Source organism: Pipistrellus hanaki, assembly GCF_964339955.1.
Source record: "Pipistrellus hanaki genome assembly, chromosome: 8".
Taxonomy (NCBI): Eukaryota; Metazoa; Chordata; class Mammalia; order Chiroptera; family Vespertilionidae; genus Pipistrellus; species Pipistrellus hanaki.
Genome location: NC_140510.1, coordinates 59,944,433 through 59,962,222, shown reverse-complemented (window position 1 = coordinate 59,962,222; position 17,790 = coordinate 59,944,433). Strand labels below are relative to the sequence as shown.

The window sequence follows — 17,790 nt, the reverse complement described above, 5'->3', positions numbered from 1 at the left end:
CTAGGAATAGCCGAAACCAGTTTGGCTCAGTGGTAGAGCGTCGGTCTGCAGACTGAAAGGTCCCAGGTTTAATTCCTGTCAAGGGCATGTACATTGGTTGCGGGCACATCCCCGGTGGGGGGTGTGCGGGAGGCAGCTGGTCGATGTTTCTCTCTCATCGAAGTTTCTAGCTCTCTATCCCTCTCTCCTCCCTGTAAAAAATCAATAAAAATATATTTTTTTAAAAAAAGATACCTAGGAATAATCCTAACTAAGGAGGTAAAAGACCTATACACAGAAAACTATAGGACACTGAAAAAAGAGATAGAGGAAGACATAAACAGATGGAAGAACATACCATGTTCATGGATTAGTAGAATTAACATGTCCATACTACCCAAAGCAATCTATAGATTAAATGCACTCTCCACTAAAATACCAACGGCATATTTCTCAGACCTAAAAAGAACTCTCCAAAAATTCATCTGGAATTAAAAAAAAAAAAACCTCGAATAGCTGCAGCAATCCTGAGAAAGAAAAACAAAGTAGGTGGGATTCAATACCAGATTTCAAGCTGTATTACAAAGCCACTGTTCTCAAATGTCCTGGTAATGGTACAAGAACAGACATATAGACCAACGGAATAGAATTGAGAACCCAGAAATCAACCTAAACCACTATGCTCAATTAATATTTGACAAAGGAGGCAAGAGCATACAATGCAGTGTCTTCAATAAATGGAAAATTGGACAGATACATGCAAAAAAATTAAACTAGACCACCAACTGACACCATACACAACAATAAAGTCAAAATGGATAAAGGACTTAAATGTAAGATTGGAAACCATAAAAATATTAGAGGAAGCCACAGGCAGCAAAATCTCAGACATGTGCTGAAGCGATTTCTTCACCAATACCGCATCTAGGGCAATGGAAACTAAAGAGAAAGTAAATGGGACTACATCAAAATAAAAAGCTTTTGCACAGCAAAAGAAACTATCAACAAAACAACAAGAAAGCCCACTATATGGGAGAACATATTTTTCAATGTTATCACTGATAAAGGTTTAATCTCCAACATTTACAGGGAACTCATACAACTAAATAAAAGGAAGATAAATGATCCAATAAAAAAAAAAATGGGCAACAGCCCTAAATAGATACTTTTTGAAAGAAGACAGGATGAAGGCCAAGAGACATATGAAAACATGCTCAAAGTCACTAATAATCCATGAGATGCAAATCAAAACGACAATGCGGTACCATCTCACACCTGTCAGAATGGCTATCATCAACAAATCAACAAATGACAAGTGCTGGCGAGAATGCGGAGAAAAAGGGACCCTTGGGCACTGTTGGTGGGGATGCAGACTGGTGCAGCCACTGTGGAGAAGAACAGTATGGAGTTTCCTCAAAAAACTAAAAATGGAACTCCCATTTGACCCAGTAATTTCACTTCTAGGAATATATCCCAAGAAAGTAGAAACACCAATCAGAAAGGATATATACACCCCTATGTTCATAGCAGCACAATTCACCATAGCTAAAATTTGGAAACAGCCTAAATGCCCATCTGCAGTTGAGTGGATTAGAAAACTATGGTACATCTAACAATAGAATACTACACGGCCATAAAAATTAAAAAATTAAAAAAAGAAGGAATTCTTACTATTTACTGCAGCATGGATGGAAATGGAGAGCATTGTGCTAAGTGAAATAAGCCAGGCAATGAAAGAAAAATACCACATGATCTCACTCATTTATGGAAAATAGAGGACATTATAACCTGATGAATAAAAAGATAGATACAGAGACAGCAAAGCATTGAACAGACTGTCAAATTACAGTGGGAAGGCTGTGGAGTATTGGGGAGGGGGGAAAGAGAGCAACCAAAGGACTTGTATGCATGCACTTAAGCACAACCAATGGACACAAGACACTGGGCGGGGGAGGGATGAGGGCATGCAACAGGGGTAGGGGAGGCTGGGGGAAGGTCAATGGGGGGGGGGGGGTAAGGAGATATATGTACTACTATGTGTAATACTTTAAACGATAAAATAAAATTTAAAAAGAAAACAGAAAAAAAAATACTGCCGCTCCAAAATTTCCAACCAACCCTCCTTTTTATCTCTTTCTCTCCCTTTTTCAATTTTCTACCAGGGTCCAACCTCCAGGCATTGCTGCTTCTATCTAGGAAGGTATCTCTGCATCCTGATTGCCAATGGCCTCTGTCTCCCTGGCTTCTCCTGTCCCCCGCTTTTGTGTTCTTCTTTCTGGCGATGCTCTCCAGCTCAGTCCTTGATATCTCTATTTTCCTTCCCAGGTCTTTTCCTCTGGACCTCCCCACCTATATGCCAGGCTCCCTTCCTGTTCTCTCTGTCCCTGTGATTTTCCCCACTTAACCCACAGAAACAAAAGATGCGCTTTTTATTTTTATCAATGTCTTCTGGCAGTGGAAAGAGGGTGATGGGAAGTGACAGCTTAAAGGATATGGCATTTCCTTTTGAGGGGATCAAATTATTTTGGAACTAGATAGAGGTTATGCTTGCACAATGTTGCACACTTTTCAATGGTTGATTTTATGTTGTGTGACTTTTACCTCCATTTAAAAAGGAATAAAGAACAGATTCATCCTTGCTTATTTGAACCCAGGCCAATTACATACATGGTCTCTTGAGGATTTCAGTTTTCTTATGTGCATAATAGGCACGTACCTTTAAATGCAGCTGTGAGCACTGAATCCACAACTACCAGATAGATGTTCAATCAAATGAGCTCTCAATAATGTTATTTTTATCCCTTCTTACTGTCTTTCATTTCTCCTCTTTCTTCCTCTCTCTCTCTCTCTCTCTCTCTCTCTCTCTCTCTCTCTCTCTCTCTGTGCCCACATCCCTTTCCCCACAGTTACCACTTCCTCTTTTTTCTATACGACAGCCTTTCTTCTTGCATATTTCTGTTCTTAAATAACATCCCCCACATTTAAATCTGCCCCTTTTTCCATCCTCAAGGTTGATGTTGACTATGGGCCCATAGTTCTCAGCCCTTCACAGCTTCACACTGACGGTCTCCTATGGAAACTCATAATTTACACTTGAGATCTTAGTCCACTCTCCAGGTTACTGGGCAGAGAGTCTCTCTCTGCCACCTCTTGCTAATACCCGTGGATTCCACACAGAATCAGGTCATTTTGGAATCAACTCAAAGTAACACATGTCTACCCACCCCATGTTCCCCTGGTATCCCAGCACCACCATCTCCTTTTGGTTCCTTTATCTATTTTTCTTCTTAGTCATAAGAAAGCGAAGTTTGTGTCTTCTCATAATTACCTCGTTCACAACTTGGCTGAGTGCTGCGCATTTCGTATGTCTCTTCTCTATCACATTCCCAGGAAAAATGTTTGTCTTCAATCACTGAGCAGAGGGGGAAAAAAAATAGAGGTTGCAGGTAGGTAATTAGGAACATCACCTCATAATTACGTATCTAGGTCACCCATAAATCCATGCCTTTGAAGGGGGGGACTTCTGGCCCTTGGGTCCGTGAATCTCAGTGGTTCCTGACTTGGTGTTGCTTATCCCTTTCCCTGGGGCAATGAAGAGGGCAGGGGGGGTGGCGGGGGGGGCCGGGAAATAACACTGAAATTCTACGGTGATGAGTCTTGGGTTTTAAGGATGGTAGTGAAACTGGAAAAGTTACTAAAGTAATTAATCACCCAACAAGATGATCAGAGAGGAGTAAAAACATTCTCCATATAAATGCTATAAGTGAAATGTCTCTGTGAACTATACAAACCTTAGAAAAGAACAGAGGAATTTTCTCAGTAAGAGAGCTAGTTATTCCTGAAGAATCAAAAAATGACATTATTATACCCAAATTAAGCCCTAGCACAGTAGTCACTTGGCAGGTTATTTTACACGGCAGTTTTGTCCACAATTACTTCCATTCATCTGCCTAGCCTAGGGCCTGGGACATGGTAAGCATTTCATAAATACTTGTTAAATGAGTGACTAAGTTAATGAATGAATGAAAAGTCGACTTCAACCCCAAAAGGGAGGGAATAAAATTGATCACCATTTTTGAAGCTTCTATGAACCTGAATTAAGTCAGGATACTCCTTCAGATGAACCCTGCTGAATAGAGCTTGCAGAAGTGACCGATCAAACATCTTCTCGAGGTGGCAGAGAATATGATACACCACTCTTCCTACAGGAACCAAGTCTTCACAGGCTTCTTGAGAATCCTTTTAAAGAGCACAATGGAAAAAAATATATAAAGTGATTGTTTTAAAGTTAAACAACCATCAAGGAAGTAATTGCATACAAATTAGTCTACTTTTTCAGTATAGATTATAATTTTCATGTCATATTTTAGAACTTCTAATATATTTGGTCAATTGCTTAAAATCACAAATGGAGCCTTCTTCTTGACTTTTGTACTTTCATCCTGCTATGCTGTTTGTTTCAAGAATGGATCTTTGCACAGCAACTGCAGGTATGAAAAGTTCTGATAAGACTTTAAAGGTGCAGGGAAATGCACAAAGCACAATCACACGGTGAAGAGTTAAATTCATTCTCTTTTTCCAACAGGATCCACTAATCAATTTTGCTTGAATTCTAAGACTCCCAAACCACCTAATAAAGTTTAAACACTTCGGAGGAGACAACAACAAGACTGAAATTTGATTTATAATGGCACAAATTCCCTGTGCATTTCATTTGAAATAAGTAGATGTGATAATGGAATATTGTCCCAATTCTTTCAATTATTTTAATTTCCTTTCATTTTGCTATCTTGTATAAATTGCTATGCATCTGCAAAGCATATCAGTTTCAATCCAACCATTTCACCATTACCCTCCACCCCACACACATACCCCAGCATGCCCACAGACAAGAAGGACTTCATGGGCACAGATAATAGTGTGATGAAGGCCTGGGACGGTGGAAGGGGGTCAATGTGAAAGAAAGGGGACATCTGTAATACTCTCAACAATAAAGATACATTTTTAAAAAAAGGAGAGAAGGGCTTCAATTAAAATAGAAATGTCGTTAGTGATATCTTCTTGCCCTGTCACTCTCAACCTTACAGGATGATTAATTTAATAGAGTCTTCCCATTGCCAGTGCCCCACATCACGTGTGGTTCAGGGTTCAGGTTCAGACTCTGGAGGAGGCTACGGGTAAATGAAAGAGACAAGACAAGAAATAATAATTTGGAAATTGGGGGCCAGGCAGAAGCCCAAGGAAGGACTCCGCTTTGCTCTGGCCCTGCCACCCCTTTTATTCAGGTTTGGGATACACCCATAACCCTCATGCAGGCAATTCCAATAACAGGCAGACTATCTTATCAATAAGGATTCACATAACTATCTGATGGGGAAGTTGCTTCAGCCACCATTTTCTCGACTAAAAAGTGGGGGCGTAGCTCTGACCTTTGCCAGAACGTTAAGGGTCACCAGCCTTCTGGGATCCCTGTCCACACTTCTCTGATAGTGAAGACAATGGGTAGCTTCCCACATCCCATGAAAACTATGAAGGGCTAGATTTTTAATCCAGGATGCCAAACATAAATGACCAAGAAGAGATATAATTCACTTCTCTTACCTTATAGAGCTCTTCAGTGATGAGGGAGTGGTCTCTGAGGCTCTCAAGGAAAGGAAACGGCTTTGTTATTGCATTCGCTATCTCCACCTTATTTTTCCTGAAGTGAGTCAAGAGAATTTCATGGGAAATTGTCTCTTTGTGCTGAACTGTTGAAAACATCCTAAGGGAACAAATAGAATGAGAAAATTAGATATTAAGATTCAAGACTTATGTGGTCATCATTTCCCAGTGTATACAAATGTCAAAGTATTATGTTGTAGACCTGAAACCAACATAATGTTATATGTCAATTATACTTCAATTTTTTTTTTAATCTTCAGAATTCAGATTGTGAAGAAGAAAGGCTTTAGAAGAAATAACAAGAGATAGGTGTTGGTCATGAAGAGTGGGAAAGAAAAAGATGCTTCGATCCCATCAGACCCACATATAGAAGACAAAGGCAGAACTAACTCTGAAAAATTCTGCTAGATCAACATAAAGAACGTATGTAATAACAAGACTGACACGTGACACTTCTGACCCCACAGAAACAGAATAGATTATTCAAGGCCTCAAACACTCTGACGCAGAGGAAGATTCAAAGCTGAGGATAGCACCACTGAGGTGACCGTCTCTGTAAGCTTCACCAAAAAATGGAGTCAGTTCAGGATTCTGTATTGAGGGGTGAGTGTGAGCTGAGACAGCAGTTTATCATTCAGAGGAAAAGACTTCCTGGGCCTGAATTCAAAGACAGAAGTCAGTGGCAGCGGAACTGCCCACAGGTTTTTCTCCTGTGAATGAGAACTGGAAGCAAAGAGCAGGTGCCTGCGAACTTCAGGTGGGAACATTCATTCCCAGCTCCTGATGTTTTCTGTCCGGGACAAGGGGAGTGGGGGGTGACATCAATCAGTGTGACACTCCTAGTTTCTTCCTGCACCCTTCTCCCCATGAAAGGTAAGTTCTTAGATGTTTCTAAAGAAGGAACACAAGCTAAGAGGAGCCAGCCTCGGGGTACAGACTAGGCCTCTAGACTGATGCTTCAGGTACAGTCCTTGTAAGAGCTGGCAGGTTTCCTCCATTGTCATTTTGATTAATAATAAGAGAGATGTTTCTTTTGACCTCACTCATTTATGGATAATAAAGAACATTATAAACTGATAAACCAAAAGATAAATATAGAGACAGTAAAGCAACAAGCAGACTGTCAAATTACAGCGGGGAGGGGAGGAAGATCTGGGGGAGATAATAGATCAACCGAAGGACTTGTATACATGCATATAAGTACAACCAATGGACATAAAACTCTGGGGAGGGAGGGTATGTGTGGGAGGGAGGGAGGGGGGCAAAAAAAATCAATAAAATATATTAAAATAAATAAATAAATAAATAAATAAATAAATATAAATAAATAATAATAAAAATTTTAAAAAATAAGAGAGATGTTATGATCTCCAACTACCTGACTTCTTATCTCTCTCTTAAATGGCTCTAAAATCAAGCACATTTAAAGTGTTATTGTGGGGCTCCCTTGAGTCCCCCCAAAAACCAACTGAGATATGTAGCTATAGTCTTTGCTCAGGAAGGTGCCCGTTATAAATGAAATCTCCCTAGACAGGTCCAACACTGATTCACCATTGTGTGTGCCAGAGCACAAAGCTCAAAGGACAATTGGAAATCAAGAAGTGTTAGATATCAAGGCTTAATAATGGGAGGGGACATCACGGAAAATGGCCAAGTGGAAAACACCAGGAATTTGTCTCTCCATTTAGGCAACAACTCTACTTGCAGAAAGTGTCTGAAGTCACAATTTTGGAACTCTGTTGAAACGCTTTTAACTTCCAGGAGAAAGCATGACTGGTAAAGTGTGATTGATTCTGGCTAATTTCAGCCTTTAGTGCTGTACTGGTTACCTACTCCTTCCCTCTCCCCCCCAACTCCCACCTCCATTCTAGTGGCAGGCAGATATGGCTTGCTAGAGCCAAGTGGACAATAAGGAACCAGTCCCCCAAACATCAGGGCTCTGTTTTCTGATTACTGCTCACTGCTTTCCTCCTATGAGTTTCAGGCACAGAGACAGGCAGCCATTATTGCAATTCACTGGCTGAGGTGGTTTTCTGGGGATTTAAAGTGTTGGAGAGTGGGAATTTTTGAGAGACTGTGGACTATGCCCAAGATAGAGTTGTCAGTGCTGACACTAAACCAGGCCTTGAGATACGGACTCATGGCCCCTTCCCAACACGTGGGCCTTCTTTCATAGAACACTGTCAGCTTTCTGAAAAACAAGATGACCATGTGAATAACATGGTCTTCAATGGCATGACTCTGACCTTGCTTGGGAAAACTGTTTTACTGGGTTGCTTGTTCTGCAAAAACAGGATGTGGTTAATGTGCTTAAAAGTGATTCTACACAAAGGTCGCTGATGCTCTCTGGACTTCCTGCGTGAAGAACGGCAGAGCAGTTGCCCAGTCGCCCAGCCCAGTTAATAAAGGCTCCCTAATTTTTAATTTGGTCTGAGCTTCAGTGGTTGTTCACTCGCGTTCACTCCGCAACAAAACAGGGCTACACCTGTATTTCTTTATTTTATTATTATATTTTTTATTTTTTCCCTTTCTCCCTTTTTGGAAGCCAGACATGTAAGATTAGACATTTAAAATCAATCACACATACAAGGCAATTTAGAAAACCATTGCATGACCTAACCAGTTTGGCTCAGTGGATAGAGCATCAGCCTTCGGACTGAAGGGTCCCAGGTTCGATTCCTGTCAAGGGCAATAAAAAGAAAAGAAAACCATTGCACATGCCCACAGACAGGCTCAAAAAAGATAGGAAAAGAACGTAAGCTTTCTCCTTCAGCTGATCCCCAGCACAGAGATATTCTTCAACAATTAAAAAATAATAATATAAAGAAAGCAAATCCATCTACAATAGCATCTAAAAGAAGTAAATACTTAGGAGTAAATCTACCCAAGACATGAAAGATTTGCATACTGAAAACTACAAAACATCCTTGAAAGAAATTAAAGAAGGCCTAAGTGAATAGAAAGACATCCCATGTTCATGGATTCAAAGACATACATTGTTAAGAAGTCACTGCTACTGAAAGCACTCTACAAAATCATCACAATCCCTATAAAATTCCAAGAGCCTTTTTCACAAATAATGGAAAAGCTGGTCCCTCAAATTCTTATGGAATTTAGCCAAAACAATCTTTAAAAAGAAGAAAGTTGGAAGACCCACATTTCCCAACTTTAAATGTGGTATAAAGTTACAGTATTTAAAACAGTATCGTACTGGCAAAGGGACAGAAATATGGATCAATGAAATAGAATAGAAAGACCAGCAATAAACCTTCATGTATATAGTCAATTGCTTTTCAACAAGGGTGCCAAGACCATTCCATGAGAAAAGGATAATCTTTTCAACACATGATGCAAAAAAAAAAAAAAAAAAAAAAAAAAAAACTGAATACCCACATGCAAAAGAATAAATTTGGGCCCATACCTTACCCCATATACAAAAATTAACTCAAAATTCATCATAGACCTAACATGAAGATGCAAAGCTATATAAAGCCTTTAGAAGAAAACATGGAGAAAATCTTCATGGCACTAGAGTTGGCAATGATTTCATGGATGTGACACCAAAAGCACAGACAGCAAAAGAAAAATTAGGTAACTTGAACTTCATCAAAATTAAAAATATTGTACAGCAAAAGACACTTTCAAGAAAGTGAAAAGACAACTTACACAATGAGAGAAAATACTTGCAATTCGCATATCTGATAAGGGGTTAATATTTAGAGTCCACAAAGAACTCCCAAAACAACAAAGAACTCTATTCAAAAATGGGCAAAGGATCTGAGGAAACGTTTTTCCAAAGAAGGTATGCAAATAGCCAGTAAGCACATGAAAAGATGCTCAACATCATTACTCATAATGGAAATGGAAATCAAAACCACAATGAGATATCACTTCATTCCTATAGCATGGCTATAATAATTTTTTTTTTTTTTTTTAGTTTTTTTAAACAAACCCACACACAAAAAGGAACAAGTGATAGATCCTCCCTTCCCCTAACTGATGGACGGATTATGATGTAAACTGCACCTGAGCACCTAACCAGGCACCTTATATGGACTGTGCATTGAACCACCAATCAGTACATGCCAAATACCCTAAGCCCTCCGTTCCTAAGTACCTACGTGCCTATTCATGTGCCTTATATGAAACCACCAATCAGCGTGTGCCAAGTACCCTAAGCCCCATCCCTTTCCATTCCTCCCCTCAAAAGGCGTGTTCCCCTCTGCATGTGCTGCTACTCTCCCCTGCGAAACAGCCCGGCAGGGGTCCTTCTCCTCTAATAAAGCCTGTGGTCCTGGTTTTCGGCCCTCTGTCTCATCTTTCAACAAGTATTGCCCTCGCTGGTGTGGCTCAGTTTGTTGAGTGCTGTTCCCACGCAGCAGGATGTCAGGGCACACGCTGGGGTTTCCGGGCTGGATCCCCAGCAGGGGGTATGCAGAAAACAGCGAACTGATGTTTCTCTCTCTCCCTCTCCTTCTCTCTCTCTCTCTCTCCCAATCAATTAATAAAAACATATTTTTAAAAAGAAAACTAACAAGTATCGGCGATGATGTGGAGAAATTGGAATCCTCATACACTGTTGGTGGATATGTAAAGTGACACAGCCACTGTGGAAAACAGCTTGGTAGCTCCTCGAAAAAGTAAACAGAACTACCATACCGTATGACCTAGCAATTTCCCTTCTAAATATATATCCAAAAGATAAGTACACATAGTAAAGAGGTGGGGCGTGGAGTGTCCAGCTTAGTGGTGAATGTGGTCTTGTAGATAACTCGTGTGCTGAAGAATATCAGGAACTTTTGGGAGCCTCATCTGGACTTCTTACTCTGCAGGCTCTGACCACGAGCAAAGACCCATGTTAGGCAAGCAGACCTAACATGTCTGCTGGAAGCCTGGCTTCCCGGGCCGGGCTCCTCCCCGCCCTAAACTCAGCCACACCCTGGTTTGGCTCTTAAACCGAATAGTTTAACAGAAAACCAAAGTGACGAGATTCAAACCGAGCAGGACGTCCTGTCCCTAGCTCCTCACTCATCTTCCCCAAAGGAGGGAAACCTGATCTGTCCCAGCCCCTTCCCGGCCCCCCTGGGCCACTGCAGCGCAGGCAGCGGTTGGGTAACACAGAGGTCGGGCAGAGGGGGTTTGCCACAGTAAACACGGGACAAAAAACCGGGCGGCCCCCTCTGGCTTGCACAAGGGCTCTTTCGGGAAGTCAGCCGCTGGCACCGGCCGCGGGCTGAGAGCCCAGCCACTTTCCCAGAGCACCCTCCACCTTGTCGGGTGACCTCAAGCAGAACGCTCTCTGTACTAAAGCCATGCTATTGTGAAAGTTTGAACATGCTTTGGACCCAGATAGTAAACAGCCGCTGCCCCGAGGCCCTTCCAGAGCCTCCCGCACGTCCCTCCCCGCAGCCCCTACCTCACAGACCACCCCAGTCAGGAAACTAATGGAAGGGGGTCCTCCAGGCACTGGATCCAACAACCTTCGGTGAGAATCAGTTTCATCAGAAGTACAGTCTCTATTACCGGGGGGTTTTTTTATCCTAATTTTAGCAAGTGAAACTTCATTTCAAATTTGCATTTTAACGTTTGCTTCTCTCTGTACCCAGGCCCCTCTCCAGGTTCTACAGTGGTCTACACTGCCCTCTGGTGGCAGAATGTTGATATTGCAAGTCCCCTGTAGAAATATCTTAACCCTTTCCCCTCCCCATCTGAATTCATCCTGTTGTCCCTTCATGGGGAGAAATAGAACTCTCTTCTCAAACCTCTAACCAAATAGTTCAAAATTAAGATTGGAAGTACCATATTTCCTTACAATTAAGGGTGAAATAGCATCGACAACTGGTGCACGATATGGTTGTTCTGTTTGGCTGTTCATATGCCCATACATGGGTTTATGACCTAAACTGAGAAGCTGTAGTTCAAATTGTGAGGGACGCCCTGTGTGTTTGACTCTTTCTAGACCTCTTCTGAGCTGTCCCATTTCCTAGGTACCTGAGGCCTTCATCGGGCCTAGGACTCCTCAAGGACAAGGCATCTGCCCCCACAGGCTGGTGTGCCCGGAGATTGCAGAGCCCGTGAGGTACACCTGGACAGCCTCCCCAGAGTGCAGAGCCTTCTGGCTTCCACTGGCTTGCCCTTCCAGATTCTCTGCTCAGTGAGTGCTTCCTGCAAGGCGGCTTGAACAACGGCAAGAGGGGCTGAGCAGGGGCGCAGAGGATGGCCCAAGACTCAACCCTGTGCCCACCGCAGCCTTGAGGCCCACAGTTCCTTTCAAGGTGCATGAATTCATGCACTGGGCCCCTAGTTATTAATAATAGGAAAGGAGAAAAGGGAAGATCCAGACATTATGGCCATATTCCCTGCAAAACTCTGGGGGAGGGATCCAACAAAGGGATGATAGACGCATACTCAGTAAAGTTGAGATGACATAGGGAAGGTATTTGCATGCCAGTCACACCTGGGGAATAGAGATGGTTAGCCAGAATGGGCATGGCCACTGCAAATACTCAGAAGTTTGGGATATATAATCCCCTGAACAAAGAAGTTTACTCTCTCTCGAAATCTGGGACTGCTGGCTCCTAACCGCTCACCTGCCTGCCTGCCTAATCACCCCTAACTGCCTCTGCCTGCCTGCTTGATTGCCCCTAACCTCTCTGCCTGCCTGCATGACTGCCCCTAACTGCTCTCCCCTGCTGGCTTGATCACATCCCCAACTGCCCTCCCCTGCAGGCCTGATCTTGCTCCCAAGGGCCCTCCCCTGTTACCCTGATCACACCTCTGCCTCGGCCCCCACCACCATGGCTTTGTCCAGAAGGAAGTCAGACATCCAGAAGATTGCCGGTCAACCTGGCCTAACTGGCATATTACCCTATAAATAGATTATACAGGATAGGATTGCTTAAATGGGAGGGGGGAGTTGTTTCAGGGGAGATGCTCTTGGCAGACAAAAATACATAATCCCTATATCTGGACTGATAGCCAGCCAAAAGCACTACACTGCCAAACTGGTCATTAAAAAGTTGAACCGCTTTCTTACACCTTACACCAAACAGCTGTTTCCCTTAAAACCCCTCCTCAGCCCCACATTAGGTTCTGCATCCGAAGTTCAATCAGATTAGGTTCTAACTGGTCAGTTACTATGCCAGTCAGCATCAAAAGCTCCACCTCCTAGGCAGCCATTGGCTCCTTGCACTCCACCCAGATTTGGTTCTGATTGGTCAGTTTCTATGCCAGTCAGGATCTCCAGGCCTATCTCTGGGCCTGATCAGAGAGGTGGGGCTGGTCAGCAGAAAGAGAGGCAAAGGCTGATCAATAGTTTCCACAGAGACTATGGGTCAGACCCTGCTTCTCTCTCCAGGCCTGATCTGCAGCCCCCTTAGCAGTCAGTGCTGGGTTGCTGTGTCCACAGCACTGATTGCAGGACTGACTTCTGGTCATTTGAGCCTTTGGTCATTTTGGAGGTTATGGACCCTTGGTTTTTATATATTAGGATTTGTGGAGAAGACAATTAGGGTTTGTATGTACTCTTGACAAGGGGGATTTGGAGCCAGAGAAGCAGTGTGTGCTTTTTAAAAAAAAAAAAAAAAAAAAAAAAAAAAAAAAAAACCTTGTCTCCTTTTATTTTATTTTATTTTATTTATTTATTTATTTATTTATTTATTTATTTTGTTAGTCTTAGGAATTGGGAAAGATAAAGATGGAGGGGGGAGGATTTGAACTACTTCTAGAGCCACATTTCTGGTTTTGCAAAAATTTGTATAATAGGGAAAATTGCTCTCAAAATTGGATTGTAATTTAATGATACTATAGTTTGACCTACCTGTCTAACTACACAATCCCACATTTGCTTCTTTTCCTCTGGGTATATAGTTTTATTTTCACTTTGGGGAGGAGGCAAAGTCCTCCCTGGGTTGAAGAAATCCTTTAATTATTGCCCTTAAGTTGGCCTTGGACCAAGGAGTGAAAGATATACAAGGACAATCACCTGTAAATCAGTTTTACAGTCTGATGTTTTAGATACTTTTTATCTTTCAATTAAGCTATTTAAGCTTTTTCTTTAACATATCTAATTAATATTGCTTGAAGAGTGTATCTATATTTTCTGTTTAAACTATTAGTCAAGGAAATGTTTCTCAGTTAGACACAATGTCTACTCCACATTACAATCAAGTAAAAGAAATGCAATCCAGAGTATAAAGCCTATCCAGAGTATAACAATTCACCTGTAAATTTTTATCTTAATTCCATCAACTCTTAAATTCTTAACTACAGTCCCATTAGAACTTTATCAATGATTTTTATCATAAAGACCATGCTCTCAGGCCATAAAAAGACAAAAGCATAGATACCAGACAGAGAGAAGAGAAAAACAAAATTAACAAAACCCATGAGTACTCATACCAAATAACCAAGAATCATTAAACCAAGAATCTAGTTTTACAAATATTTTCTCCTGCTAATTGTGGACAAAGCGGGGGGGGGGGGGGGGGGGGGGGGGAGTGATTCTGTAATAAAACTGACAAGTTCAATAGAGGTAACCTTATAAGGGGTCTGATCATAAATTCCTAACTGTCCAGGTTATGGTGGGTGGTCCCACCCCAGGCCTATAACTTTTTTAGTAAAAGTTTTATCTTTGTTTAAACAAGCCCTATCTCTTGTTCTTGTGCATCTTGGTAAAAAACATCTTTGAAATGCTGGAATTTCAAAGCATAACCATCCTAAAGCGAGCACATAATCCAGTTAACTATCCTGTTAATCCAGTTCTCACCTGGCTTTCTTCCACCTTCGTTTAAGCTTCCTTACATCCCCTCCTTAATTCCAAATGTGTAAAAGAACTACAAACTGTCATTTTATATATATATATATATATATATATATATATATATATATATGTATGTATATGTATATATATATATATGTATATGTATATGTATATGTATATATGTATATGTATATGTATATGTATATATATGTATATATGTATATATATATATATGTATATATATATAATTGATTTTTTTTTTTTAGAGAGAGGAAGGGAGAGAGATAGAAAGCTAGAAACATCGGGAGGATCCAAGATGGCTGCTCGGGTAGACACCTAGCCACAGCAGCTCACAACAATTTCAATGGAATACAACTAAAATGTAGAGTGGACATTGCCCAGAGCTACAGGTAGTCGACTGACTGAAAACTCTACAATAGGAAGGAGGGAGAAAACCAGAAGGAAAATCAGAGGAGCTGAAAAAAAGCCTAAGGTACGGAGACATGCTGCGCGCTCTCACATACGCGCGCGCTCGGAGAGGTCGCAGCCGGAGAGGAGGAGAGGGCTAGGTGCTGCCTGGCGTTCCCTAGCTGGAAGGAAATAGAACCCCCAGCCTGGGCTGAACCCCCGAACCGGCAGCGCTGAGCCCCAAGTTATGGGCCAGACCCTGGGGACCCAGGCTCCGGCAGGGGGAGACAGGGCTGTGAGGCGGAATTCCGGAGGATGGCGAAAGGCGGGGCCCCCCCGAGTCGCGCGCACATGGCGCGCAGAGGACTGAATGTTGACTCTGATGCTGGATTACCCTACCCGGAAGAAACAAAGCAGTGGCGCTGAGCCTCAGTCCAGACCGCCCCGAACTCCAGGTCTGGGCCAGTCCCTGGGGACCCAGGCTCGGGCAGGGGGAGACGGAGCTGTGAGGTGGAGTCCTGGGAGCGCTGCGAAAGGCCAAGCCCCCGGAGTCGCACACACTGTGCGCAGAGGACAGTCTGTTGACTCTGATCCTGGACTCCCCTAGTGGGAGGGAGAAAGAAAGCTCCAGTCTGGAGGAATGCGACGAGGAGCAGGAGCCCCTGCCGGACACCGACCAGCCGGGCGCCAGCAAGGAGCCGGGCGACGGGGCCCCCAGGTGGGGGGGTGCCCCTGAGCCTTCGACTGCTGAGCGCGGGCAACGGAGCCAAGGACGGGGGCTGCTTCCTGGGCGGCACCGACCCCGGTAACAGGCTGAAGCAGCGCAGGAGCCTGCGGAGAACAAAGGGGTGCCACAGGCCAACCTGCTGAGCTCCCAGGACAAGGAGGAAGAAACCAAAGAAGTTCTCAATGTGAAGAAATCAAGTGAGAGCAAATGATAGTAAAATTACTTAAGAAAGAATACAAAGAAGATCTTGAAAAATCAAAGACTAAGTCAGAACTCAACGCACCAGCCAACATTGCAACATAAATGCGTTGTTTTTTTTTTAAAAAAAGAAAAAAAAAAGAGAGAGAAAAAAGGGACAGAATGTTGGAACAGCGGCGACCAGGCCTAGAGTGGCCAGGCACAAGGCAGTGGCATCTGGGCCCAGAGCAGCAGTGGCCAGGCCCCAGAGCAGCAGCAGCCAGAACAAGAGCATCAACGGCCAGCACTGGAGCAGCCAGACCTGGGGCAGTGGCAGCCAGGCCTGAAGCAGAGGCGGCCAAGCCCAGGGTGGCCAGTCCAGGAACACCCAGACACGGAGTGGCCGGGCCCGGAGAAGCCAGGCCCAGAGCAGCCGGGTTGGGAGCAGCCAGGCCCAGAACAGCAGTAGCCAAGCACGGAGCATCCAGGCTGGGAGCGGCCAGGCTCGGAGCAGCCGGGTCTGGTGCGGCCAGGCCCGGAGCAGCGGCGGCCAGGCTGGGAGCGGCCAGGCCCGGAGCAGCCGGGTCTGGTGCGGCCAGGCCCGGAGCAGCGGCTGCCAGGCTGGGAGCGGCCAGGCCCGGAGCAGCCGGGTCTGGTGCGGCCAGGCCCGGAGCAGCAACTGCCAGGCTGGGAGCAGCCAGGCCCGGAGCAGCCGGGTCTTGTGTGGCCAGGCCTGGAGCAGCGGCTGCCAGGCTGGGAGCGGCCAGGCCCAGAGCAACAGCTGCCAGGCTGGGAGCAGCCAGGCCCGGAGCAGCCGGGTCTGGTGCGGCCTGGCCCGGAGCAGCGGCTGCCAGGCTGGGAGCGGCCAGGCCCGGAGCAGCCGGGTCTGGTGCGGCCAGGCCCGGAGCAGCGGCTGCCAGGCTGGGAGCGGCCAGGCCCAGAGCAACAGCTTCCAGGCTGGGAGTGGCCAGGCCCGGAGCAGCCGGGTCTGGTGCGGCCAGGCCCGGAGCAGCGGCTGCCAGGCTGGGAGCGGCCAGGCCCAGAGCAACAGCTTCCAGGCTGGGAGCGGCCAGGCCCGGAGCAGCCGGGTCTGGTGCGGCCAGGCCCGGAGCAGCAGCTGCCAGGCTGAGAGCGGCCAGGCCCGGAGAGGCCGGGACCGGAGCAACCGGGCCCAGAGCAGCCGGGTCGGGTGCGGCCAGGCCTGTAGCAGCAACAGCCAAGTCCAGAGCAACTAGGTCGGGAGCGGCAGTGACCAGACCCGGAGCAGCTGGTTGTGGAACGAACCAGAGCAACAGAGGCCAGGCCCGGAGCAGCCAGGCCCAAAACAGCTCGCTCCTCTCCTGTCCCTGCCCACGGCTGCCTCTCAGACATGGCTGGAAACTTTTGCGGGAACTTGAGGGTCTGCTGAATCAAGTGATGAAGGCTTAGATCTGGATGTGTTGAGTTAGCATAGCGCTGGGGTGTTGATCTGTGAGTGCCTTGGGTGGGGCCTGGATGAGGCTGGTTGACCTATTTGGAAATGTCTTTTGTGTGAAATGTATCATTGGGCATGTGGAGGTATTATTGATATGAGAAAATGCTAAGTAACAGATTTACTATCTGAAAAGGGATTTACTATCGGGGAAAGGGAGGGAGGAAGAGACTGAACATAAACTGTGCACCTATGGATGAGGACAATGGGGGATGGGGAGGGGGCAGAGGGTGGGGTGGGAACCTGGTGGAGGGGGGAAGAAATGAGGAACCTTTGTAATAATATGAACAATAAAGATTGATTAAAAAAAATAATAATTAAAAAAAAAGAAAGCTAGAAACATCGATCGGCTGCCTCTTGCACACACACACACACACACACCACACACACTGGGGATGTGCCTGCAACCAAGGTACATGCCCTTGACCGGAATTGAACCTGGACCCTTCAGTCCGCAGGCTGGCGCTCTATCCATTGAGCCAGCCCTGTTTCGGCCAACTGTCATTCTTGGGAGCATCTGAGACTTTGATTCCCTGCATTGTTGTCAGTTTGGCTCAAACAAAATATTATAAAATTTCTTACAGTCTCGGATGTTCCTTAGGATAT

At 44.7% G+C, this 17,790-nt stretch overlaps 1 protein-coding gene across 6 annotated transcripts in view; it reads right to left on the bottom strand.

Annotated features, from left to right (window-relative positions):
- LOC311626455 (nuclear body protein SP140-like protein) overlaps positions 1–17,790 on the bottom strand; it is a 70,553-nt gene that overhangs the window by 36,025 nt on the left and 16,738 nt on the right. For 3 of the 6 annotated variants that reach the window (XM_084891875.1, XM_084891871.1, XM_084891876.1), the window contains exons 2-4: positions 5,581–5,740; positions 4,050–4,218; positions 3,308–3,391 (exon numbers count right to left, since the gene is read on the bottom strand). In XM_084891875.1, coding sequence (XP_084748001.1) covers positions 3,308–3,391; positions 4,050–4,218; positions 5,581–5,740 — 413 coding nt within the window. Of the gene's footprint in view, positions 1–3,307; positions 3,392–4,049; positions 4,219–5,580; positions 5,741–6,084; positions 6,580–9,306; positions 9,413–11,056; positions 11,269–17,790 lie in introns of those variants that run through there. The other 3 variants (XM_084891872.1, XM_084891874.1, XM_084891873.1) reach the window with 3 other exon arrangements.